General features: G+C 34.0%; 4 protein-coding genes across 5 annotated transcripts; 2 read left to right on the top strand and 2 right to left on the bottom strand.

The window, feature by feature from the left end:
• Positions 1 to 8,969: 8,969 nt before the first annotated feature.
• LOC130948666 (fruit protein pKIWI502) lies at positions 8,970 to 11,099 on the top strand. Its single transcript, XM_057877505.1, has 5 exons — positions 8,970 to 9,645; positions 10,232 to 10,331; positions 10,425 to 10,520; positions 10,631 to 10,711; positions 10,847 to 11,099. The coding sequence occupies exons 1-5, from the start codon at positions 9,071 to 9,073 to the stop codon at positions 10,907 to 10,909; spliced, it is 915 nt and encodes a 304-aa protein (XP_057733488.1). The 5' UTR covers positions 8,970 to 9,070; the 3' UTR covers positions 10,910 to 11,099.
• Positions 11,100 to 11,631: 532 nt separating this feature from the next.
• On the bottom strand, positions 11,632 to 14,030 carry LOC130948664 (uncharacterized). Of its 2 annotated transcripts, none has more exons than XM_057877503.1 (3): positions 13,876 to 14,030; positions 13,550 to 13,624; positions 11,632 to 12,924 (listed from the first exon to the last, which is right to left on the bottom strand). In XM_057877503.1, the coding sequence occupies exon 3, from the start codon at positions 12,863 to 12,865 to the stop codon at positions 11,864 to 11,866; it is 1,002 nt and encodes a 333-aa protein (XP_057733486.1). In that variant the 5' UTR covers positions 12,866 to 12,924; positions 13,550 to 13,624; positions 13,876 to 14,030; the 3' UTR covers positions 11,632 to 11,863. The 2 variants fall into 2 exon arrangements, with proteins under 2 accessions (XP_057733486.1, XP_057733487.1); XM_057877504.1 differs by having other exon boundaries at positions 11,632 to 12,890; positions 13,876 to 14,023.
• A 693-nt stretch (positions 14,031 to 14,723) lies between these two features.
• LOC130948663 (vacuolar-sorting protein BRO1) lies at positions 14,724 to 19,196 on the top strand. Its single transcript, XM_057877502.1, has 8 exons — positions 14,724 to 15,524; positions 15,648 to 16,598; positions 16,692 to 16,781; positions 17,277 to 17,345; positions 17,464 to 17,604; positions 17,830 to 17,878; positions 18,131 to 18,234; positions 18,351 to 19,196. The coding sequence occupies exons 1-8, from the start codon at positions 14,841 to 14,843 to the stop codon at positions 18,864 to 18,866; spliced, it is 2,604 nt and encodes an 867-aa protein (XP_057733485.1). The 5' UTR covers positions 14,724 to 14,840; the 3' UTR covers positions 18,867 to 19,196.
• A 772-nt stretch (positions 19,197 to 19,968) lies between these two features.
• Positions 19,969 to 22,502, bottom strand: LOC130950227 (loganic acid O-methyltransferase). Its single transcript, XM_057878750.1, has 4 exons — positions 22,383 to 22,502; positions 22,130 to 22,249; positions 20,410 to 21,078; positions 19,969 to 20,322 (listed from the first exon to the last, which is right to left on the bottom strand). Exons 1-4 carry the CDS (start codon positions 22,500 to 22,502, stop codon positions 19,969 to 19,971), a joined length of 1,263 nt encoding a protein of 420 aa, XP_057734733.1.
• Positions 22,503 to 24,511: the final 2,009 nt, after the last annotated feature.

Here is a 24,511-nt window from a genome sequence, read left to right as displayed (position 1 = left end):
AGGATTTTTAAGAATAAAAGAAAAAGGATCGATGAAATTATCCATATGTCCTATATGAACTATAAAGAGTGATTATGTGTAGATCTTTTTTATTGTTGATGGCAATGCCAAAAATGATAATAAAATAAATATTAGTATTCTTTGCGTTGGTTAATTTTTTATTTATTATTTTATGATGGTTCAGTTTATTGTCTTCTTAGATTTCACTTGTTGTCTTGAGCTTCTTTCTTAAAAAAAAAAATTGGTGTAAACTTTAATTTATTAATCCTACCATATGACCTTGACCAAATACAACAGCTCATGCAATTTATTGCACCATAGTAATATACTTAATTATAATTAGTAACTCCCCAGCATCATCGGTTGTTGATCATGGACGTCTATAAGGGCCACCATCTGGGTTGGGTGGTGGTTGCTTTGGCTGACCTTTGTCACGTCCGGGTCTTGCAAAACTTCTTGTTATCCTGTAAACAAAATAGTACACTACTTAATTCTAAACTCTCTCTGTGTAAAGTGAATCCATGGAATAAGCCTACCCTTTTCCCCGTTCTTTATACAATGTAGATGTTATCCGAAGAACTATATAATAATATAATATATATTTTTTACACTCTCCGATTTGTCTATTTTTTGGATGCTTTCCAACCATGATCATTCATCAAGTCGTGCTCTCCATTTCTCGTTCACAACAGATATATTTATTCTTCATATCTTCATTTAAAAGCATATCTGTTTTTATCATATAATTTTACGCTGAATCTTCTAGGCCCCGTAATTATATTCTCAACATTTATACTTGGAAAATCTTCTTAAACTTAAAGATGTTAGGTGAACAAGTTATTTTTATAACTAAGATCAACTAAGTCTTTTTTCTTTTTATGTTTCTTCTCTTCTTTTTTTTTTTTTTTCAACTAAAATTTTTTGCTATTAAACTTTAAACTATTAAATCAGCTTGAATAGACTTGATTATCAAAATAATTTGACCACGTAATATTACCCTTACAAATAACTTGCTCTTCTAAGATAAGAGGTGATAACTGATAAAAGTTATAAAACTCCAAATATATAGTTCATGTTTTTACTTGTAAATGATATTTAACTTTTTTTTAAGTAAATAAATAAAAGTACACTTAAAAAAATTGGGTTGGATAAAATTACATACCAAAAATTTATAAATATTAAAATACACTCAAAAAATATTTTTTAATGGACAAAAGCGTCATATCATTAGTAAGGATTTGATATTTACGAAATTTTTATGTATATTTTTTTATTGAAAATAATTTTTTAGATATACTTTGATAATTACAAATTTTTATGTATATTTTTTTTATCATAAAGTTTTTTATGTATATTTTTTTTTTCTTTTCATTTACCCGCGTTGTTTTACTATTTTAGATAAAACTAGCGATAAATTAGTATTACTATTTTACCCTCGTTATTTTACTACTTAATTAGTACTACTATTAAACTTATATCCTATTTGAATATCCGATTAGAAATATTGAAATAACTTGTAGGATAAGTGGTGATAAATCTCTAAATATATAGTTTACGAATACGGTTGTGCATGGTTTGTGTTAATTCAAAAATTAAACTTATTTTTTAGTTAACAAAAAGTTTAATCATAGTTAATTGATTAAATTAATTTTATATGATAAAATTAGTTATTAACTGGTTAAAAAATTTTAAAATTAGTTTTTAACCAATTATAAAAATAAAAATTAGTTATAAAAAAACAATTTTGGAAAAAAGTACTGATTAAAAAAGGTAATTTTTTAAATTGAATTTTTAATTTAAAAAATAAAAATTGATTAACCGATTAAAATTTTAAAAATATGAATATAATTTTTAAAATTATTTTGTTAAACTGGTTAACTAAAATGGGATTATAATTTTTTAACCGACTAACCACATTTTGATTTTTTAATATACACTCCTTTTCACGGATGTTGATGTAGGTAACACTCAAGTCTCGGATTATTTATTAAGCTACTATTCTTATTCAAACTATTGAATTCATTAACTCACTATGCAGCAAAGTGGGAAGAGTCAAAAGTAGAAATAACCGAGTCTTGTATACTGAAACTCTAATTCTTACCAAAGAAAGCCAAATGATATCAACATTGATAGTGTAATTAATGAAAACATATATATTCATATATTATGTTTTGTGTACATTAAAATCAGTTATTAATATAAAATATATGTTAGAATATAAATACACATTAAAAATAAATTAAATCACCTATGCATTTATACATAAATACAATAATCACTAATTTTGATATATGAATAACATTTTGATATCAATACAGGTACATCCTAAAATAGCATAAACAAAGCAAAGTACTAATTCTCTGCTTCAATATTACAGAAAGCTATAAATATAGTGAGGCTCTGAGTGATTATTTATTGTCATGGATGATGGTTAGGGCCATCTTTTGGTGCTGGAGGTGGACTCTTTGGGATATCATGAAAGCGTCCAAGGGGTCTGTTAACACATTAAAAAGCATTTCTCTTTGTTAATTAGTATATGCTATATATATATATGGTTCTGCATAGAAAATAATTAATTAATTAGATGGGTAAATTACATACACGGCTTGAGTAGCTTGGATGAAGAGAAAAATTTGAAAGCAAAGACATACAAGAATTCGCAACAGCTTCTTCACATCCATATCCCTCAGACCTCGATCAGTGAAGTGAAATGCAAGGAGACTTATGTTATTTGCTGCCTAGAGATAATCTATATATTAAGGCATGATGCATTCTTTACATATATTTTTGTTAATAACAAATTCAGTTATTCTTCATTTAAAATGCTATCTGTTTTTATCACAAGCTAAAGTCTTAGTCCGCATATATTTGAAATGTTCAACGCAATATATTTGTTAAGACTGCTTCTATGGACCAAGAATTGTCGATTACTACTGAATTTCCTATTTATTAATTAAGCTATTAATTAGTGTGATTTGTTAGGTACCAGACAAATGACATAACAAAATATAAAGATGAAAAATTAGAAATTTGTATCAAATATAAAAATAATTGAATAATTTTCTTTGAGAATTACAGCTTCTCTCTCACAAGGAGACTACAATAACACACTCAACAAAAGGAGAACACACTCCTCTCTATCATATATAGGAGAAACTACTCAAAGAAATATTATGTTATTCTATCTGGATGACTTGATTGAAATAAATTAAAGAAAAGCTCAATTTATAGGTGAGTCTCTTCAATATGAACCATCCGTCAATTAGAGGTATATAATTCTTCTCTTTTTCAACCATTAAAATCCTAAGGTTATAAACTAAGATTGTTTATTACCTTTCATTTTATTTGGTTATTATTTATTTATATATTTTCTAAAATTAGCTTTACTAATTTTCACAATCTCCCACTTAAAGCTAATTTTGATAAATTTTCAAAAATTCATATTGCTCATGTATTCCATAGGCCGTATGAGGATCTACACCATTCAAACTTTTCTATGTTGATTGGGTTTGTCATGGCATCTACTAGGTTATCTTTAGTGTGAATTTTCTGCATATCAACACTTCCTTCTTCTACTACTTCCCGAACAAAGTGATATTATACTCCAATGTGTTTTGTTCTTGAATGAAAGGCAGGATTCCTTGCAATGTGCAAGGCATTCTGACTGTCACAATACACAGAAATCTTCTGTTGTTTGTGCCCGAGTTCTTCTATCAATCTTTGGATCCAAATAGCTTCTTTGCATGCTTGTGTAGCTGCCATATATTCAGCTTCTGTAGTAGATAAAGTTACAACAATCTGTAATTTAGATAGCCAGCTCACAGCTCCTCCTGCAAGTGTAAACATATAATTTGTAGTAGATTTTCGTTTATCAATATCACCTGCAAAGTTTGAGTCGACATATCCATTGACAATGAATTCCGATCCTCCAAAACATAATGCAACATTCGAGGTCCATTTGATGTATCTCAAGATCCTCTTAACAACATTCCGATGCTCTTTACCTGGATATGCTATAAATCGACTTACCACCGCAACTGCTTGAGCAATATCTGGCCTTATACAAATTATGGCATACATAAGGCTCCCCACTACTGATGCATACGGCACTCGAGACATTTCCATCCTCTCTGCTTCACTACTAGGGCACAGACTTGAGGATAATTTAAAATTCATAGGAAGTGGGGTTGAAATTGGCTTACATTCTTGCATGTTGAAGCATTGCAAGATCTTCTTCAAATAATTCTTTTGCGATAGCCAAATCTTCCTATCTTTGTTGTCTCGGTGAATTTGCATCCCTAAAATCTTGTTTGCTGATCTCAAGTCTTTCATATCAAACTCCCTAGCCAACTGTGCCTTCAATTCTTGGATTTGATCTTTGTTGGGACCTACCACCAACATGTCATCCACATACAACAGCAGAATGATGAAATCATTATCATCAGACCTCTTGTAATAGGTACAATGATCTGAACTAAGTCTGTTGTATCCAAGACTAATAAGAAAGAATCAAATCTCTTGTACCAACACCTTAGCGCCTGCTTTAGACCGTACATAGATTTAGTTAACCTGCAAACTAGGTTTTCTTTTTCTTGTTCTTCAAAACCTTCTGGTTGGAGCATATATATCTCTTCTTCAAGTTCTCCATGAAAGAAAAGCAGTCTTTACATCTAATTTCTCTATATGTAAATCAAATACAGCACACATAGCCAAAACTACTCTAATAGTAGTTAGTCTCACCACTGGAAAAAATATTTCATTGAAGTCAACACCTTTTTTCTGAGCATATCCCTTGACAACCAATCTTACACGATATCGTTCCACCTGATCATTACTATCTCGTTTGATTTTGTAAACCCATTTGTTACCAATGGCTTTTCGATCTGCTGGAAGTTCAACAAGTTTCCAGGTATGGTTCCTATGTAATGCCTCAATTTCTTCTTGCATTGCTGTCATCCACATAGAAGCATCTAGATTGCGCATATCCTCCATAAAGTTGTTGGCTCTCCATCTTCTGTCAAAAGACAATATGCATCATGGTTTGTGAAAACATAATTTGAGTGCCATGATGGTGTTCTTCTTTGTCGAGTGGATCGACGAACTTCTATGTCATTAGCCTCAGCTTCTTGTTCTTCGTGCTGTAGTTCTGCTTCAAAAAGATTACCTTTTCTACATTTTTCATCTATTCGAACAGTGATTATCTCTTTAATAGTGCTGTTATTTTCTTGTTCTTTTTGCAATTCATCTTCTGCAAATATCACATCTCTACTGACAACTACCTTGCGAGCAGTGGGATCCCACAGGAGATACCCCTTAACTCCGTCAGCATAACCCAAGAATATACATTTTCTAGACTTTGGGTCTAGCTTTGTTCTTTTTTGGGAATTGTACATCACGTACACATAACAACCAAATATATGTAAAGAAGAATAATTAGGTAGCTTACCTTGCAACATCTCCATTGGTGTCTTTAACCCAATTACAGTTGATGGTGACCGATTTATCACATAACAGACGGTTTTAACAGCTTCTGCCCAAAAAGACTTGGCTAAACCTGCAGTTTGCAACATAGCTCATGCTCTTTCTAGGAGAGTCCTATTCATTCGTTCTGCTACACCATTTTGCTGAGGCGTATATGCAACTGTGAATTGTCGTTGAATACCTGCTTGCTTGCAAAATGTTAGAAAATCACCATCGACATATTCTCCTCCATTATCTGTCCTTAAACACTTGATCTTCTTTCCAGATTCAAGTTCTAACTTTGGTTTGAACTCTTTGAACATCGCAAACACGTCTGACTTCTTCTTGATCGGGTACACCCATAGCCTCCTAGAGTAATCATCAATAAATGATACAAGATATTTTGCTCCTCCTAGAGACATCTCCGGTGATTCTCACACATCAGAATGAATCAACTCCAATATGTGCTTGCTCCGAGCAGTTGATCTACCAAACTTCAATCTATGTTGCTTGCTTGTAATGCAGTGCTTACAAAACGGTAAGTTTACCGATTTGAGCCCGGGAATGAGATTATGTTCTACAAGAATCTTCAAGCCTCGTTCAGACATGTGACCCAATTTGCAATGCCATATCATCATCATTTCTTCTTGGCTTGCTGAAGCAACTGATGCATCTGCCTCTTGCAAAGTATCTCCCACAAGCATGTATAGATTTGCTGTAATCTTTTCTGCTTTTATTACCACAAGAGCTCCTTTAACAACTTTTAAGATCCCACCTTCAATATGGGTCTTACAACAAAGTTCATCCAATTGCCCAATCGATAACAAATTCTTCTTCAAGCCTTTCACATGTCTTACCCCTTGAAGTGAACGAATAGAACCATCAAACATTTTTATTTTGACAGTACCCATTCTAACAATTTCTAAGTCATGATCGTTTTCCATAAACACCGATCCTTCCAAGACAGGTTCATATGTACAAAATCAATCACGATGAGGAATCATGTGCCGTGTTGCTCCTGAATCAACAATCCAAACATCAGTGAGCTGTTTGTTGCCTTTAGAACCAATTGTTGCTTCGCCATACAGGATTTCTCCATAATCAGAGGTGCTCGCAACACATCCTTGAGAACTTGATCCTTTTAGAACCTTCTCTATACTCTTTTTATTCTGCAATCTTTCTTGAAGTGCCCTCTCTTACCACAATTGTAACATTTGACCTGCTTCTTACTTTGTGACTTTGGTCTACTTTGACTTTCACTGGAACCACGCTCCATTGATCTTCCTCTTGTCATCAACAAAGCCTCTGCTTGTTTTGTGTTCTCTAATCTATCTTCCTTATTCTTGCGTCTAGATTCTTCTTCAAGAACTGCAGCAGCCATGTCATCAAAAGAAAGATAATCAGTCAAAACATTATTAGTGAAGTTAATGATAAGCTGATCATATGAATCCGGTAGACTTTGAAGTAAGAGCTCTGCACGTTCATTTTCTGCTATGGTATATTCCAATGATGAGAGTTGGAAAAATAGCGTATTTAGATTGTTGATGTGATTCGTTGCCGACGTGGACTCACTCATTCGAAGAGTATAAAGTCTTCTCTTTAAGAATATCTTGTTGTGAAGTGACTTGACTTCATATAATTTGGTTAGAGCATCCCAAATTTCCTTTGCTGCCTTTTTCTCTGCTATACTTGATAAAACTGAGTCAGCTAATGCCAAGTGTAAGTTTACAACAACATTGTTGTCCATCTCCTTCAATTTTTCATCAGTAATTCTAGTGGGTCTACCTTCAATTGCTGTCACGCAATTGTCTTTTCTCATAATGGCTTTTATCTTCAATTTTCATATGGAAAAATTACTCCCACTGAATTTTGAAATTTCATACTTTGCTATCATTTTTTTTAGACGGTAACTTGCAGCGGAAAAAAATATTAATCAGCAACCTTTGGCTCTGATATCACTGTTAGGTACCTGACAAATGACACAGCAAAATATAGAGATGAAAAATTAGAAAATTTTATCAAATATGAAAACAATTGAATAACTTTCTTTGAGAATTACAACTTCTCTCTCTCACAAGGAGACTATAATAACACTCTCTCTTGACAAAAGGAGAACACACTCCTCTCTATCATACATAGGAGAAAACTACTCAAAGAAATATTATGTTATTCTATCTGGATGACTTGATTGAAATGAATTAAAGAAAAACTCAATTTATAAATGAGTCTCTTTAATATGAATCATCCGTCAATTAGATGTATATAATTCTTCTCTTTTTCAATCATTAAAATCCTAAGGTTATAAACTAAGATTGTTTATTACCTTTCCTTTTATTTGGTTATTATTTATTTATATATTTTCTAAATTAGCTTTACTAGTTTTCACACGATTAGTCTCCAAAAGTTAGAAATTTGTGAGCATCAAAACTGTAGAAATATTTGTAAAGCTTAGTTTCTGGGCTGATTTTTTTTAATATGAAAAAAATATTGATGTTTTTGTTGAAAATGGGATTATTTAGAATAATTACAGATAGGTGAATTTTGTAGATAGGAAGTCAACACGTGGGGGTGTGTTGGACAAGTGGCAACATCCTGGCCAATACGTGGGGGCGTGTTGCACGCGTGGCAACATCTTGACCAACACGTGGGGGCGTGTTGAAACACGTGGGGACGTGTTGAATAACTTCCACAATATTGTAATACACTTCAAATGTCAATATTCAACCAAAACATCATCTTTATTTCCATATAAAAAATAATTTCTGTAGTTCCTTTTTGTTTTTGGGAATATTTTTTATAGTAAGTATAGGGAGCCAATGAAATATTTGTATAATGTGTACAATGGTTTAGGGATGTTCGATTCAGTATTAGAAATATAACCATTAGTATTACCTTTTTTCCATTAGCGGAAACTTTTGGGATGAGTGGTATCGTGACATAGTATCAGAAAATCAGCTTAACCTTTTGGGATGACTGTTTTTATGACATAAGATGTTTATTATCCATAGTACCTAAATGGTTATTCTGATAGTATGGGCGATGTTCATTTTTTAACTCATATAACCCATTGTACACATTGTACAAATATTCCACTATCTCCCTAGCAGGACTTATTTTTTTTATTTTGTATTTAGTAAATAAAAAAATATATTTATATTTGTTACTTTTTAAAATTAGATGTTCTTTTAAATATTTAAATATGAGATTCTTAAAATTAGTTTTTTATTATAATAAAAAATTAATATAACATCATATATTAATAAATATTTAAATTTATTATTATATTTATATTTATTATAGTCTATTCAAATTTTAAAAATTATTTCACTAAATACAATTATTATTCACGCTTACTAAAAATTATTTTTAATTTTATTTATCAAATATATATACTACGATTTTTAAAAACTTGAATAAACTATTTCAAAAATAATTTTTGATATAAAATTGGAAAGCTTGACACGTGGCAGTGATCTTAGCCTGAAGGATTGAAAGAAGAGCATGAAGAGCAAAAAGAGGAAGTAGGCGCAACTAAACATATGCACCTCCGGCGCCGCCTGATTCGAGACACCGAACACCACTTTCCCACTTATAACAAAAACACAAACACATGATGTCATTCTCTCTCTTACACTCCCCACATTCCCTAAACCTTAACCTACACCCCCATGCGCACTTTAGCCAACCCTCTCCCTTTCCTATGTCCATCTTACGCCGCCTCACCCTAACCCTACGCCCTCACCTCCACCACAATCGCCATCGCCGCACCGCCACCACATGCGCCGCTGTCCGCCAGGACACCACCCTCTGGACCCCGGCTCCGCTCTCTGAGGTGGAACCCGCCGCTGAGTCCCTCTTCCACATCGCCGTCGACATCTCCGCCACGCCCGATCTCGTGGAGTCACACACACGCGCCGGCCAGTACCTTCAGCTACGTGTTCCCGACGCGCCCAAGCCCGTGTTCCTTGCCATCGCATCGCCGCCGAAGCTGGCATCTGCGCGTGGCGCGTTCGAGTTCTTGGTGAAGAGCGTGAAGGGGTCCACTGCGGAGGCGCTGTGCGCGTTGAAGAGAGGGGATGTGGTGGAGCTGAGCTCGGTCATGGGAAATGGGTTTGACATCAGCCGGATCGACCCGCCGGAGAAATTCGGCACTGTCATCGTCTTTGCCACCGGTTCCGGAATTAGGTCAGTGTTTTGCCCCAATTTTGGCATTTTGATTTGCCACTGTTAAAGATGTTCTCTTCCTCTCTCAAATTATGTTGGCCTTCAGTTATTCGAATTTTTGATTTGGTGGTGGTGGTGGAATTTCACTTCATTGTTGTTTATTTCGACTAGAAATGGCTTGAGGAGGAGGAAAGAGAATGTTAATTTGATAATCTTGTCCAATGAGCTTAACTTGAAGATTGAGATCAATAAAGTGCATCTTCAAATCAATGAAGTGCAGTTCAATTGTAACTTACTAAATTAGATTAATAAGTCTTGGAAGTTTTGCCTTCTACTAGAAAGGCAGGCGGTTTCGAAATTTGGTGCACCAAGTTTGGTCTTAATGTGATTGATAGAACATAGTTTAGATTACTAGACTTGTAGGGTGATTGGGGAACTTACATGTTCTTTAGTCTGTTTTAACGTTTTCTTTGCTCTTCTTGTCTGAGAGTATTGTCCTAATATCCTTTTCTATTGTGTGATGAATATCTATTAACAACAAAGCAATGTTCTATTAATCCTACATTTTTCCCTTACACTCTGATTATGTTTACTTCCTTGTGTGCAGCCCAATTCGATCGCTTGTCGAGTCAGGATTTGGCGCTGCTCAAAGGTCTGACGTGAGGCTATATTATGGGGCAAGAAACCTTCAGAGAATGGCTTATCAGGTTACTTGAGTTGTTCGTTGGTTTAAAGAAGCAAAACCTTGGACTTTCAGTTAGAACTTGTTATAATAACAATCATACTATTTTATATTACAGGATAGATTTAAGGAATGGGAATCTTCTGGTGTGAAGATTGTGCCTGTGTTATCTCAACCAGATGATAGTTGGAGTGGGGAGAGAGGCTATGTACAGGTAAGTTGTGCTGGTATCAGATTAGATTTTCACATGATTGACCTTCACAGGGTAAAATTAAAAAGGATTATGTGTTTTTGTTCTTTCTGACACATGATTCACCTTCACAGGAGGCATTTAAAAAAGTGAAGCAAATATCAAACCCTTTATCAACTGGTGCAGTACTTTGTGGCCAGAAAGAGATGACTGAGGTGCGTACTCTAGTAGTATTTGGGTTACTGGTTTCGTTATTCATGATGTTAAGATCATTTTGTTGTTTCTTTTTTTTTTTATTCTCTGCAATACACTAATGCATGATTCTCTCAAAATTGATGTGTCTATTGCAGGAAGTGACATCTATTCTCGTTGCGGATGGAGTCTCAGGTGAGAAGATATTGAAGAACTTTTGAGCAAAAAAGAACTTAGGCATTGTTGTGTATCAATTTTTGAAAATATATACTGTCTGTATGATTATTTATTCATTGTTGTTGCTGAGGGTCAAGTAAATCTCAGCCCAGCTTAGACTGTAATTCTGTAAAAGAATAAACAATTTTGGAATTGAGCCAATATGGAATTTCCAGCTCTTGATCGCTTCTTAAATAGTTAAGTTTGAACATAGGTATTAGGTATAAACTTACCACAGTTGTTCAGGTTTGACCACAAATTGTTTTTACACTTAGATTAAGCGTAAAAAATTATTTCATTTTACACAAGGCGTTTTCATTTTCCTTCAAACCCAAAATCAAAATTAACAAACTTACGGGATACCCTAAAAGCTGGAGTACAAATGGACAACAGAAGGGAAGCTGTACTATATTTCATGAAGTTATGATATAACTTTAGATTGTTCTACTAATTAGTTCACTAGTTTGATTAAATACATGTTGGAAGTTTATATTCTGTTTTGTGCATGTAACAGCTCATTGACTAACAATAAATCATAAAATAGAGTTTTAATATACGATAGATTAATCCTTGACTTATCAAATTGAGACATACTATGAAATAAAAAAAGCCTGTTTTTTTAATCGGATAATCAATTAACAAACAGATATCTTGTTTGATTGAGGATGGTATTTGACGGATAACAAATAGATATTAGTCATAAATCAGGATTAGCAAGAGAAAGAGAATCATATAAATCCCACCAAAGTGCCTTAGGGGATAACATTAAAATGTAAGCTGCTTCCAGGTGAATCAAATAAAAGATCAATGTAGTACAACAAACCAATATCCCTAATGGAATTTCCATGTTCAGTTTTAGTCAACAAACATCAACCCATGATAATGAAATTGTTTAACTCGAAATGGAATGATGGATAGTCACCGCCTAAAAAAATAACAACAGAACATCGATGCTTAAATCAAACAATTTGATCATCGTTATTTTCAATCATAGCTCCGCTTCCACTATCAGCACCATCCTTTTCATCAGTTTCAGTTTGCTCTAAACCCTCTTCATGGTCTCCATTTACTTTTGGCGAGCGCTGATGGGAATGATTTTTCTCCTCATCTAAGTAGTGCCGATGTTTGTCATGTGAGTGATGGGGTTGGTGGTTGGGCTTCTTGTGTGTTGATCTTTTTGTTTCTACTTCAGAATCTTCGTCTGAGTACTTCCCCAGTGACCTGCTTCTTCGCCCATGGCTGGGATCATCAGAATCGGATGATCTCAACTCCACATTATGCGATCGCTTGTGATGTTTATGGTTCCTTTTGTGGCTTCTCTTACGATGAGCATCATGACTTGATGAGTCAGATTCACCAGGTTCTGATCGTCGGTGTCGTCTGTGATGCTTTCCATGACCTCTTCTACGAACTGGACTGTCGTCTTCATCAGTAGAGAAGTCTGATTCACTATGTTTTGAATGGCGATGCCTTTTGTGATGCCTTTTCCTCTTGCTAATTTCATCAGCAGAAGAATCAGAATCACTTGAATCTGATTTTGATCGTCGATGTTTTAGCTTCTTGTGATTCTTCTTTCTTCTCCTCTCCTCATCAGAGATGCTCTCAGATTCATCACTACTAAAATCACTAGATTCTGAGGACCGTCTCTTAGCCCTGCGCTTGGAACTTTTGTCTTTCCTTTTCTCATGGTCAGAGTCATGATGAGAATGCTTCCTGTGCTTCCTATGAGATCTTTTACTGGTCTTCTTACCCTCATCATCAGTGTCATAATCACTGTCACTGTCGGATCCTGATCTTTTCTTATGTTTTGCAGCCTTCAGCCTCCTCTCTTTAGCTTCAGCTTCAGCCTTGGCCTTTGCAGCAGCTTCCAGCTTCTGCTCCCACTTTAAAGGAGCTTCCTTTCTCTCCATAATTTTCTTCTTCTTCTCCTCAACCAGCTGGATGAATCGTTTGGTGTCCATTTATATATAAAACCCAACTCAAAAACTGCATTTTGGCAAAATGATGACCGGAAGTGCATCTCACAGAAGAGAAAAATCAAAGTTAGTTATAGAACCAAATCAAGTCATAATTTGAATAGAATGAAAAAAGACAAACACCCTATGATACAAAACATTACAATCCCCAGATTAGTATCCAGTCAAAATCTACTGAACATTTGTTCTGTGATAAAAAAAGATATGCAGAAATCGCAAGACCAACACAACAAAGCAACAATAGCAACAGCGTGCCACATCTTTATACCTATCATATGGAAAAAATAAAATGGATGCCGAAAACTTTGGGAATAATAACAATAATAAAATCATCACATCTTCATACCTAGTATGCATTATTCTCCCTTACCCACTTAGAAACACGTACCCAGAAATACAGATGCTCATGGATGTGGGGCAAGGCTAAGATTCAATGGCGTAAACAAAATTACATAGGAAACAGTTCGCTGGAGAAAACTGAAAACTATTTTCTGCACTGGGAAGAATTACTGAGGAGATTCATAGAAATTGAAATGATATCAAATAGAGAATCTAAATCTTGTACATGTCTTTGCTCATATCCCTATCCCTATCATCAAACGAATCAAACAATTCAACAGTTCAAAGACAGATAGCAACTCATTAATACTCTCCCTTTCCTTTTCTTACCTTATGTGTGGAAGAAGAAAAATCCACCTAGCAGCAATCAAACCCCAAATTCCGCACTAAGCAATTACGCTCTATCTGCATCAAATCAAAAGATATGCCTTTCGTTGAAATGCAAATCCCAACAATTTAAAACCAGACACTACAAACCCTAAATAAAATTATACCAAGAGGAAAGAAAAGTACCAAGAGAACCCTAAATCATATGATGCCAATAAAGCCCTAATTAAACCGATCGCGAAAAAATACCCAATATAAATTCGTAGCAAGAAACCCTAATAGAGAGAGGATGTAAAAGAAATGAAATTGAAGAGGAAAGGAATCAGTACCTAAGCAAAGAAGCGAATCGGGGAGGAGTGGTTAGGGTTGGGGTAGGAGTTGCCGCAGCGAAGAGGGTTGCTCCGCTCCTTCAAGAAAGAGGATCGACGAACAGATGGGATGCTATGCTGCGTGCCTTTGCCTGCACTCTATTTATACCCTACTGTAATACCTTAATACATTAATTAATTATTTAATAGTGATTATCCTTCTTTCTCTTTTCTTGAACCGAACCGGGTTCTCTCTACGCGTATTAGATTAGTTATTACTTATTAACCGTGTCCGTGTGTGTACAACTTTTAGTAAATTGACTATTAACCCGGAGTTATGTGAAGTTCATGATGATTAGTTAAAAATTAAAAATTTCCAGATAGTTTGTGAACACTAAAAATTAATTATTAAATTGGTTCATATATAATCGTATATATTTATACATATTAGTTCTAATATTTTTAACTAAACAATTAGCTACAAGAGTAATTATACTTTTTATACCAATTTTGTTAGTAAGAGAATTAGTTTGTCTTTTAATAATATTTTTTAAAAATTTTATTATCTTATTAAAATTTATTTATTTAATATGTATATTAAAAATTTTATTAAAAAGTAAAATGTCAGTTTAAAATTAATTAGGAACCGATTTAAATATTTATTCTAAAAGTTTTCATGTAAAAAAAGAACAGCATTTAAGTAAGAATCCTTATATCAAATTGATTATTTGATATCATACGCAAGACATATATATTCGTGTTTAGAATATTTGCATTTAATCGATTTTTGCCTGTAGATTTATGTAATAGAAATAAATATAGAAAGTAATATATAAATTTATTTTACAAGAAAAATGAGAGAAAGAAAACTGAGCTCATAACTTAACAACTAAGGACAGCAGAGATTTAACGAAACGGTAGAGAGAGAGAAACATCTACTCCACCCAAATCCCAAACCCAAACCCGTCGCATTTCTCTCTTTCCCGATGGCCGCGACGCCGTCGTCCTCCGCCGCGGGAGCCACCAACATCATGCTCGCAATTTTCGAGAAGAAGACTAATTCCGTCGACCTGTACCGCCCTCTACGCAACTACATCGCATTCAACTACTCCGAGCGTGAGGCCCAGAACCTCGAAGACGATCTCCAAACCCTAAAGCAGCAACGCGCTGACATCGAGCGCCACACCGATCCCTCCCTCCCTTCCCGCCGCGACCTCCTCCAGTCCTACTTCAGAGCCCTCTGCCTCGTTGAGACCCGATTCCCAATCTCCCCCGACCCGGCGCACGTCAACGCCCTCACCTTCGTCTGGTTCGACGCCTTCAAGCCCAAGCAGAAGTCTTCCCAGCAGAACATCCATCTCGAGAAGGCCTCCGTACTCTTCAATTTGGGAGCCGTGTACAGCCAAATTGGGCTTTCGTATGATCGCAACACCGTGGACGGCCGCCGCCAGGCCTCGCATGCATTTATCGCAGCCGCGGGGGCGTTTGCTTATTTGAGGGATAATGCGTCCATGAAAGCCTCCATTGGAGGATCCGCCACCGTGGACATCTCGGGAGAGTGCGCTGGGATGCTTGAGAAGCTGATGCTAGCTCAGGCTCAAGAGTGCGTCTTTGAGAACAGTATCGCCAAAGGAAGCACACCAGGTGTTTGTTCCAAGATCTCTAGGCAGGTCCGTTCAGTTTTTGGTTTTGCTGTTTTTGCTTTGATTGAACTTCTGAAATTCTAATTGATTTTGTTTTAGGAATATAAGCTGATGAAGCTTATTAATTGAACTTGTAATTGGATGCTGTAGGTTGGGCTGTATTATGAGGAAGCTTTAGCTGCATTGAATGTTGCACCTTTAAACACACATTTTGATAAATCGTGGATAGCGCATGTCCAGCTGAAATCGGCTTTGTTCTATGCTGAAGCTTGCTTTAGGTATGGATTGGAGCTACATGAAAAAGAAGAAATAGCAGAGGAGATTGCGCGACTCAGGAGTGCCATTAACGTGCTAACTGAGGCGAAGAAAAATTCAAAGGGTGCTGCAGCACAGATTCTCGATGCAATTGGCAAATTAGAGGCCAATATTAATCGAAACCTGGAAAGGGCTGTCAAGGAGAACGACAGGGTTTACCTCATGAGAGTTCCTTCTCCCAGTTCCCTATCACCTCTTGCAGCATTTTCTATGGTGAAGCCAATGGCAATGAGTGAGGTGCTGGATGCAAGCAAAGAGAAGATGTTTGCTAGCCTTGTACCTGACAGCAGTACAAAGGCCCTCTCCAGGTATACTGAAATGGTAGATGACATTATAAGAATGCAGGCTGAGAAGCTACAGCAAGCTAGTGAGCTAACACGAGTTAGGCTCAAGGAAATGGAACTTCCGGATTCTATTCTTGCTTTGGAAGGAAATTTTACTCTTCCAACAAGTCTCAAAGAAGATGTGGAGGCTGTGCAGATCAGTGGGGGACCTGCTGGCTTGGAAGCAGAGTTGCAGCAACTGAGGGACCTAAGGAGGGTGAATCAAGAATTATTGGTCCAGACTGAGGAGCTGTTGCAAAAGGAAGCAAGAGAAGATTCTCAATTTAGAAGCCAGTTTGGGACAAAATGGACTAGACCTCAATCAAGCACTTTGACAAAGAACTTGCAGGATAGGCTGAACAGGTTTGCAGGTAACTTGAAGCAAGCTGCTGAAAGTGATGGTCGAATTGAGCGTTCGGTTAGAGAAAATTCGGCATTCATGTCAATCCTTGATGCCCGCCCGGTAAATTGTTGTACTATTTGTTATGATTCGTTTGGCTTTTGGTGTGGCTAGGACATGTTGCTCAGTCATTGAACTTCCCATGTACTTTACCAGATTGAATCCGCACTTCCAACCTTGGCAAGGCCGATTATGTCTTTAGATCAAAATGAAGATGCTATTGTGGGATCTCTCAAGCAGAGCCTGGTTAGTTGCTGTTTTTGGTCCCATTATGGTTATTTTATGATTGTTATATTATGATTTTGAGAGAATAAGATTGGCTACCAGTTCTTGAATCAATAATTTATATAACTGTTATTTTTCTCTTGGAATTTTCTGGATAGACAGATTTTTTGCTATATTGGCAATTTCAGCAATATTTTTGTTTTACAGTTCTTCATTTCATCCTATCTGTGTCATATCGTGGGACAATGTACTGAGCACTGAATAGCTTTCTTCCAAGTACAGTCGTAATTAAGAAACCTTACTAAAGCTAGAAAATTCAGGAGGAAAATTTGAGATGTGAAATTGAATGGAATTTTGATTAGAGTTAGCAGTAGGAAAAGGGATTTCAGTTTACAAAAGGAATATTAATAATATATGTTCTAATTGTTTCATAGGGTTATAATGTTAAAAAATGACTACAACATTGGCATTAGATGTGTTTATAATTCTTGTCAAATTTTGTGCTTGCTATTTCAGAGGCAACTAGAAACTCTTGGAGCCCAAAGGGCTGGTCTTGAAGACATGCTTAAAGAGATGAAAAGAAAGGTACACCTGATTAGGATGCCGCTTGTAGAATTTTTTTTTCCATCCTATGTTATCCGTGGTTCATGAATCTATAAAATGTACTAGTTATCTTTGCTTATATTTCTAAAAATATCTTCAGGATGATATATTACCAAAGTTGATGACATCCACTGGCTCTCATGAGGATCTCTTTAAGAAGGAAATAGCAAAATATGACCATATTTGTGAAGAAATAGCTCAAAATATTGAGGCACAGGAGCAACTGTTGATGCAGATCCAGGTATTGCATTATGTGTGCTCACTTAAAAAGAATTGATGCTCACTTAAAAAGAATTGATGCATATTAGAACTTTTGAAGAGAAATATTTCCCAAACTGTCTTGGTGGATATTTTTTTTTAGAACAAAATTTTCTGGGGTTCCTTTTTTACTTACTACATTGATTATTGTGAGCAAGCAACAATCTTCAATCATGTGATTCTAACAACTATTTGCTTCTGTTTACAGGCTCAGAATGATGAATTCTCGGCTCTCTTCAATCTTGAAGACTACAAAGGTATATCTTATTTGGTTGTTCTCCTCAATATTGAATCTGATTTTAATGTACACAAAACTGAATATTAACCAGCAGCAGAAAATTGTTTAAACTGATGCATTAATTAATGGGCCTTCTTTTCTATTTCAGTGGTATTAGTTGAAATGGCTCTTATTATTTCATACAGAATGCTACCCTTTCTTTTTTTTTTTGGTGTAGTCACCCTACTTGTCTGATGGTTGATCTTTTCATGGTTTCCTTGTAATATCTCAGCTTCACGTGAAAAATGCTACAAGCAGATTGAAGCTGCCATAGCCAAGTTTCGAGAGATAAAAGACAACATTAATGAAGGGTTAAAATTCTATGTTACTCTGCAGGTTAGAACTTATCAACTATGTTGATTGAATTCTATTATGCAAGAAATTATCCGAGTATGATTAAATATATGGTTGAAAACAAGTGCTCGCTATTTATGCAAATTTCTGTTTGATAGGATGCGATCACAAATGTAAAGCAGCAGAGCAATGACTTCGTAATGACAAGGAACATCCAGTGCAGAGAAATGATTGAAGATGTTCAAAGACAAGTGGCTGGTCTGAGTTTCCAAGATAAAAGCTCAGGTGCTTTTAGTAGTAGCTACCCACCAGTTGGAAGCCAAAACCAAAGACCCAGTACACAACAAACAGATCCTCGTCCCCAAACACCTTATTATCAACCACCTGAGCAGCCTCCGGTTTCTTCCTACGGACATCCCCCTCCCTCATATGGTTCAGCAGCGCATCAGCCTCCGCCTCCATACCACATTCCACCAACATCTGCCGCTCCATACCAACCCCATCAGGTTCATCAGCAGGCACCAGCAGAGTATGGCCAACCTGCATATCCTGGATGGCGTGGTCCGTACTATAATGCGCCAGCTCAGCAACCTGGTTCTGTTCCCAGGCCTCCATATACCGTTCCATCTCCATACCCTCCACCTCATCAAGGTGGATACTATAAGCAGCAATAGTGTTAATCCAACCGTCTTCTATAATAAGAGAGATTATTCTTTCCGTCAGCTATCTCCTCAACAAATCGGATTTAGATATACCTGTTATCTTAAAGCTTTAGACCAGCGTGGAGCATCGGTGTGTATTTTTTGGGTCGTTTCTGGATTTGGATTTTGTTAGTTTGCATTGTCATTGGTTTGTGAATAGTTTATACAAAAAATGTTGTAAGTACAGTTGGTTTATTTCCAATTTTCTACTTTATGCAGTGGGGTTCCCCCATCTATACATGCCAACTCGTCAGAAAACATATACTTGTATCACTACATATTCAAAGATTTCTTACCCTCTTTTATGGTGATGAGTAGTATCATGCTCGGGATTGTTTGTACTATGTGGTTTGTCCCTTGTCAACTTTTATGTTGTAGATTTCCGTAAACTCAACAAAGGAAATTGTTGGATCGTAAGACGTACGAGAAATACAAGGGGATTAAAAAGGAAATTATGTTGTTAAGGGGAACATCTTATTTGAACCCTGTTTAATAAAAAGTTCATCTGGTTCTTGGGGTTAAAGAAAACTTGTGCGCATCAAGGCATGAATATTTTGGTACTTGTGGTCATAGTCACGGTTTACCCGGTTGTGAAGAATAAGATAGTAATTGGTAAATATTAAATAACATTCATTATCGCTGAAATATAAAATAATTATAACTATGTTATATCATTTATTTAATTTTATGTGTGATACTAAATTTTAATAATTTTTTTCATTAGCATATTTTATTATTACTATTCTTGATATTTTATAACATAAAGAACGTGGATTGAGCGACAAATAATCGCGTATTTGATCAACTAGTCATGTATTATACATTTTATGACATTTAACGGCACCGGAGAGTTGGAAGTTGAAAAACTGCAAGTAAACATCATTAGCCACTCTGATCTGTTATTGACTTAATACAAATTTTGAACCTCTAATAAATCATTAGATATTTAAGCAAAATTCAAATATAACATTAATATTCAGTTTAAGATAATTAATAGTACAATAATGGAACCAACTCTTTATTATATCCTCATTTACTAATTAAACCTGATGATGTTCACATTGAATAACACAGCCTATGGCCTTGGCTTGTTCTTTCTCTTGAGAAGAACAAACAGCACATCAAGTTTTAGTTTATCTGTGTCCATGATGTCTGGAAATTCCTTAACTTTCTCTTCAAAGCGTTCGAAAAGCTCATCAACTATTTCTGCTCCAAAGTGTTTCTCAATCATCCCTTGCAGCGCAGCTCTGAACCATGAAACAAATATTTGCACAGTTGGCAATGACACCATGTTCTTGAATTCCAATATTTCCATCCATTCAATGCTGAAACATTCATCACATCCTCTAAGAATTTCTTTCACAGCCTTAACAGAAGGATATATCAAAGGCACATTGAATGAATCCACTTTTTCTTCACTAATCACTCCCTGCATTGATGATAATTAATCAATCAATTTGTTTTTCACTCTTCAAGATATGTAACAAAATAAAGGTTTACTAATTATTCTTCTTACCACTTTGGCCATATCCAAAAGGCAAGTTCCAATGAGTTCAAAAACTTTAGCAGGGTCTACATCTGAATCAAGAAGAACATTAGACACAGGAAACTGAAGTAGCATTAGCCCATTTTCCACAAGTTCTTGAGCTCTAGCATGGAGGAAATTCCCCATGTCTTTGCTATACTGAGTTGCATAAGCATCTGCCACTTCCTTAGGTGCATCAGTGTAATGAATCCTCCCTTTGTTACAAGCGCTAGAATCTGAGTCTGTGATCTCATTGGGGAGCTTAGAGAGCCAGCAAAGTGCTGCAGAAGAGTGAACCAAATGAAGTGTTTGCTTTGGAAACAAGCGTCCACAGAAAGAGCCAGGAACTGCGGTTGCATAATAGATTCTTTGTTGGGGAAGGTTCTTGAAGAGTGTGTTGAAGTCATTTGAGACTTGATCATTGAAGAGAACTTGGATGTCTGGGATTTGAGAAGCAAGACCATGTGATTGGAATTGTTGTTGTATTGCTTCAGTTATGGTTTGCATTGCAAAGAATGTGTTTGGTCCTGTTGAGCATCCTAAGTCTGCTATGCAAATTGGTGTTGATGGTTCATCATTTCCATGAACATGTTCTTTCGGATCAAAGCTTTGTGATATGGCTTCATGGATCAATCTTTTACTGCCATCAATCAAACCTTTCTGCAATCAAATAAACATACATTTCGGATTTATTTTGTAATTATAAATTGAATTCATTAAAAAAATAGTCGAAAACTGTTAGATAATTTAATGTATTTAGTTAAATTATTTAATATAATACGTGTGAATATTTTATCTATTATCTTTCGTATAAAATATTTTATGTATAATTTATTTATCTATAATAAAACTAATAATGATTATCCAATATCAATGATGTATATTTTCTAGATATAGAGTTTAATAAAATAACTCTTAATTAAGATGGTATTATCTAGAGGAATAAAATAGAATTTGGTAGGAGGTTTTATTAAAATGTGTAAAAAAATCAATTCTATATTAAACACAAATATTAAGAGGTTATATTTTTTCTTTGTATGTTAACCTCTTAATATTTGTGCTTAATCAAATGAGCTACACTAATCAATATGCTTTCTACTAAAAATGTTGATCCATTAACATTTTGAGATATGAAATTAGGAGTTCAACTACAAATAAAAATAGAGGTTATATTATTGTTATAAATAAATAAATGCATTTTATTATACATATAGTGTATGACAAGATTTAAAATGTCACGGGATATCTTTTTATATAATGTTTTATAGTTTTTTTCTTTTTTTAGTCAAGATAATAAAATATCATATCGTTTTGTTTTTTCATAATAATTTTATATTATATGCATTTATTGTTTTATATCTTACTCTATCCGTATCTAGATTTTTCTTTCCTTTGAACTTATCGTGTTCCCATATATATATGTGGATGGTATACCATGTATTATAATGTTAATATACTATTATTGGTGCCATGCATTAAGTTATGAGAAATTATATTGGTCTTATCAATTATGAAAAAAATGCAAACAATATATATATATAATTGTACAATCACAACTATTTTTTAAATGATGATTCATATAGTTAATATAAAAAATAATCATTTTTATTAATATTACATTATCTGATTAAATATACGTATAAAATGATTTTACACTTATCATGCATCAAAATTAATAAGTTTATTAATTAATTAGCTTATTACTAATTACCTGAATAATGGAGTTTTTGGCATAACTGTGAGGACCCTCGCCTCCTTTCATTGCATATGATTCATCATCATCCACCACCACCATCTGCTGCCTCATTATCTCAAGATCACTTTTAATGGCCTGATGATGATGACCATATCCAAAATAAAACACAAAATATCAAACACATATACATGCATCTTCGATCACCCAATTAAATAAAAATAATGTAAACAATTTATGTTAATTATAAGAAAATCTATAATTAACTCACCAAGGCATGCATCCTAGTAGGGCGTAACATTGGAAGTTGCATATGTTGTGATTGTGAAAGTGTCCTAATAACACTACTTGCCATGAAATTAATAGGGTGGTTTATCATGAGACTCGTCATTGTTGTGTGGTGCAACAACTAACAATGATGTGTATAACAAGTAATGGATTTGAAGATGAAGTAGCTTCACTACAAGTGTCTCGTATATATAGACCCTAGCAGCAAATTAATAATAATCATTAATTAATTGCATTAAAATTAACACTGTACAAAGTTGAACAACCATCAAGAAGTTAACAATTTATATTATTCACTGGTAAAAATGATGTAAAGTTGATAATTGATAATCATTAGATGATTTAACAAGTTTGATTAAATTATTATCTAAAATTATTAATTATTAATTTTACATTAACTGTATGAGAGTTTTTATTTTACTCAATATTATTTTATTTGCAGTGAAAATTTAGGTGTAGTCGACTTCACGTGAAGTTGATAATCGAGAATCGTTAGATGATTTGACTGATTTGACTAAATTTTCATCTACCGACTCTCAACTATCAACTTCACATGAAATCGACTGCACGTGAGTTTTCATCTTAATTTGCCGGAAAATTGTATTTACCATCTTCAAAATCTACCTGTACAGTTAAACTAAAAGCCATCTTAACCACGTGCCAACTTGCATTGCATGTGTAGAAGGAGGCTAGGAGAAACATTTATTTGTCATCTTCTTTGTCAAAAATGTCGCACATATAATTCACATATTATTTATACAATCATGCTATGAATATTATTAAAAAATTGCTATCAAATTAATTATATGTATAAAATATAGGTTAAAATATATTAAAAATGAGTTGGATAATGAACATATTAAAACATGATTGCATTTTTTTAGGAGTTTAAGGAATTAATGAATGAAAATTCATATTAAAAAGTAAAAACATACATTGCAATTTCAACCACGTTCAATAACCGCTAGGCTAGTTTGATGGTTTGCCATGAATTTCTCATCATAAAATATCATTTGTAAAATACATACTGCCTCGTTTTTCAATTCAACATACGGTCAAATATTAAAGATCATACTAACAGGTCAACTTTTCAATGTCTTAATGTTCAAATCCGAACATTATTGGTTAGGAAAAAGAATGTTATCAACACATTAATTTTAATTAATGTAAAATTACTGCATGCATGTATGTATATGCTTTATTAATAAAAAAATTAACTAAAAACACGTATTAAAATTATTAACTAAATGATTATATAAAAAATTGTAAATTCTAAATTTTAAATATATTTATTAAGTATTTAATAATTTTTTTCTACTGATAACATTGTGTATCCTTAAATTAATGAGAGTGAAGAGCCATGGACGTTATTACTGGAAGTCAGACATGGTAGCAACTAGCAAGCAAGTAATTTCATTGTCAACCGCCGCCGGCTGCGGAAATTATAAAGTATTATTTATTAAGTATTAACGTATTATTGAGTGCGTTACTATTTTGTTAAAGAAAAAGGATAGGACAACAATTGAACAACATTTTTTTTAAATAATCTAAATGATAGATTAAAAAATTTGATTTTAATTTTAAAATTTAAATTTTAAATTAATTAAATTTATTTATGTTTAGTAAATTTTAAATATAGTCTATTATTTATATTGTTTATAATTTTTATTGTTTATCTAACAAAATTGTTTATTTTATCAATTTTTGGTTCTCTCCTTCCATTATTTATTATATTATATCTTTTATTTTTAAATTTAAAACTTCATTATTTTTATTTGTATATACTGCAATTTTTTTATTTTTACTAAGTTAATTTTTTTGTGAATATACCTACTCTAACGACGATATTAAAAATATTTTTCTACGAAAATATCAAAAACTTCTTAAGAATGTACCATTTAATTATTATAAAAAATATCTTTATATAAAGATAGTTGTAAAATTTTCAATGTTTTGTGCTGTATTAATTTTTTTAAAAGGTTAAAAGTTTTACCATAACTGATTTCAAAACACTTATTATTAGTACAATTTCGTATGCGTGCAGTATATTTTTTTATAGTAAATGTTATTATTTTAATATTAGTGCTTTTGTTGACAACAATTAATTACTCT

This window comes from Arachis stenosperma, chromosome 9, assembly GCF_014773155.1.
Source record: "Arachis stenosperma cultivar V10309 chromosome 9, arast.V10309.gnm1.PFL2, whole genome shotgun sequence".
In the NCBI taxonomy this organism is placed as follows: Eukaryota; Viridiplantae; Streptophyta; class Magnoliopsida; order Fabales; family Fabaceae; genus Arachis; species Arachis stenosperma.
This window is presented reverse-complemented; position numbering and strand designations above follow the sequence as displayed.

Excerpts from the sequence above, each read along its gene's own strand:
- LOC130948666 (XM_057877505.1), top strand. The coding sequence starts at position 9,071 with ATGATGTCATTCTCTCTCTTACACTCCCCACATTCCCTAAACCTTAAC. Across the intron at positions 9,646-10,231 it reads GCCACCGGTTCCGGAATTAG|CCCAATTCGATCGCTTGTCG; the intron begins GTCAGTGTTTTG and ends CCTTGTGTGCAG. Across the intron at positions 10,521-10,630 it reads GGGAGAGAGGCTATGTACAG|GAGGCATTTAAAAAAGTGAA; the intron begins GTAAGTTGTGCT and ends TCACCTTCACAG.
- LOC130948664 (XM_057877503.1), bottom strand. The coding sequence starts at position 12,865 with ATGGACACCAAACGATTCATCCAGCTGGTTGAGGAGAAGAAGAAGAAA.
- LOC130948663 (XM_057877502.1), top strand. The coding sequence starts at position 14,841 with ATGGCCGCGACGCCGTCGTCCTCCGCCGCGGGAGCCACCAACATCATG. Across the intron at positions 15,525-15,647 it reads GTTCCAAGATCTCTAGGCAG|GTTGGGCTGTATTATGAGGA; the intron begins GTCCGTTCAGTT and ends TGGATGCTGTAG. Across the intron at positions 18,235-18,350 it reads AATTCTATGTTACTCTGCAG|GATGCGATCACAAATGTAAA; the intron begins GTTAGAACTTAT and ends TCTGTTTGATAG.
- LOC130950227 (XM_057878750.1), bottom strand. The coding sequence starts at position 22,502 with ATGACGAGTCTCATGATAAACCACCCTATTAATTTCATGGCAAGTAGT. Across the intron at positions 22,250-22,382 it reads CTACTAGGATGCATGCCTTG|GCCATTAAAAGTGATCTTGA; the intron begins GTGAGTTAATTA and ends CATCATCATCAG. Across the intron at positions 20,323-20,409 it reads TTTTGGATATGGCCAAAGTG|GGAGTGATTAGTGAAGAAAA; the intron begins GTAAGAAGAATA and ends TCATCAATGCAG.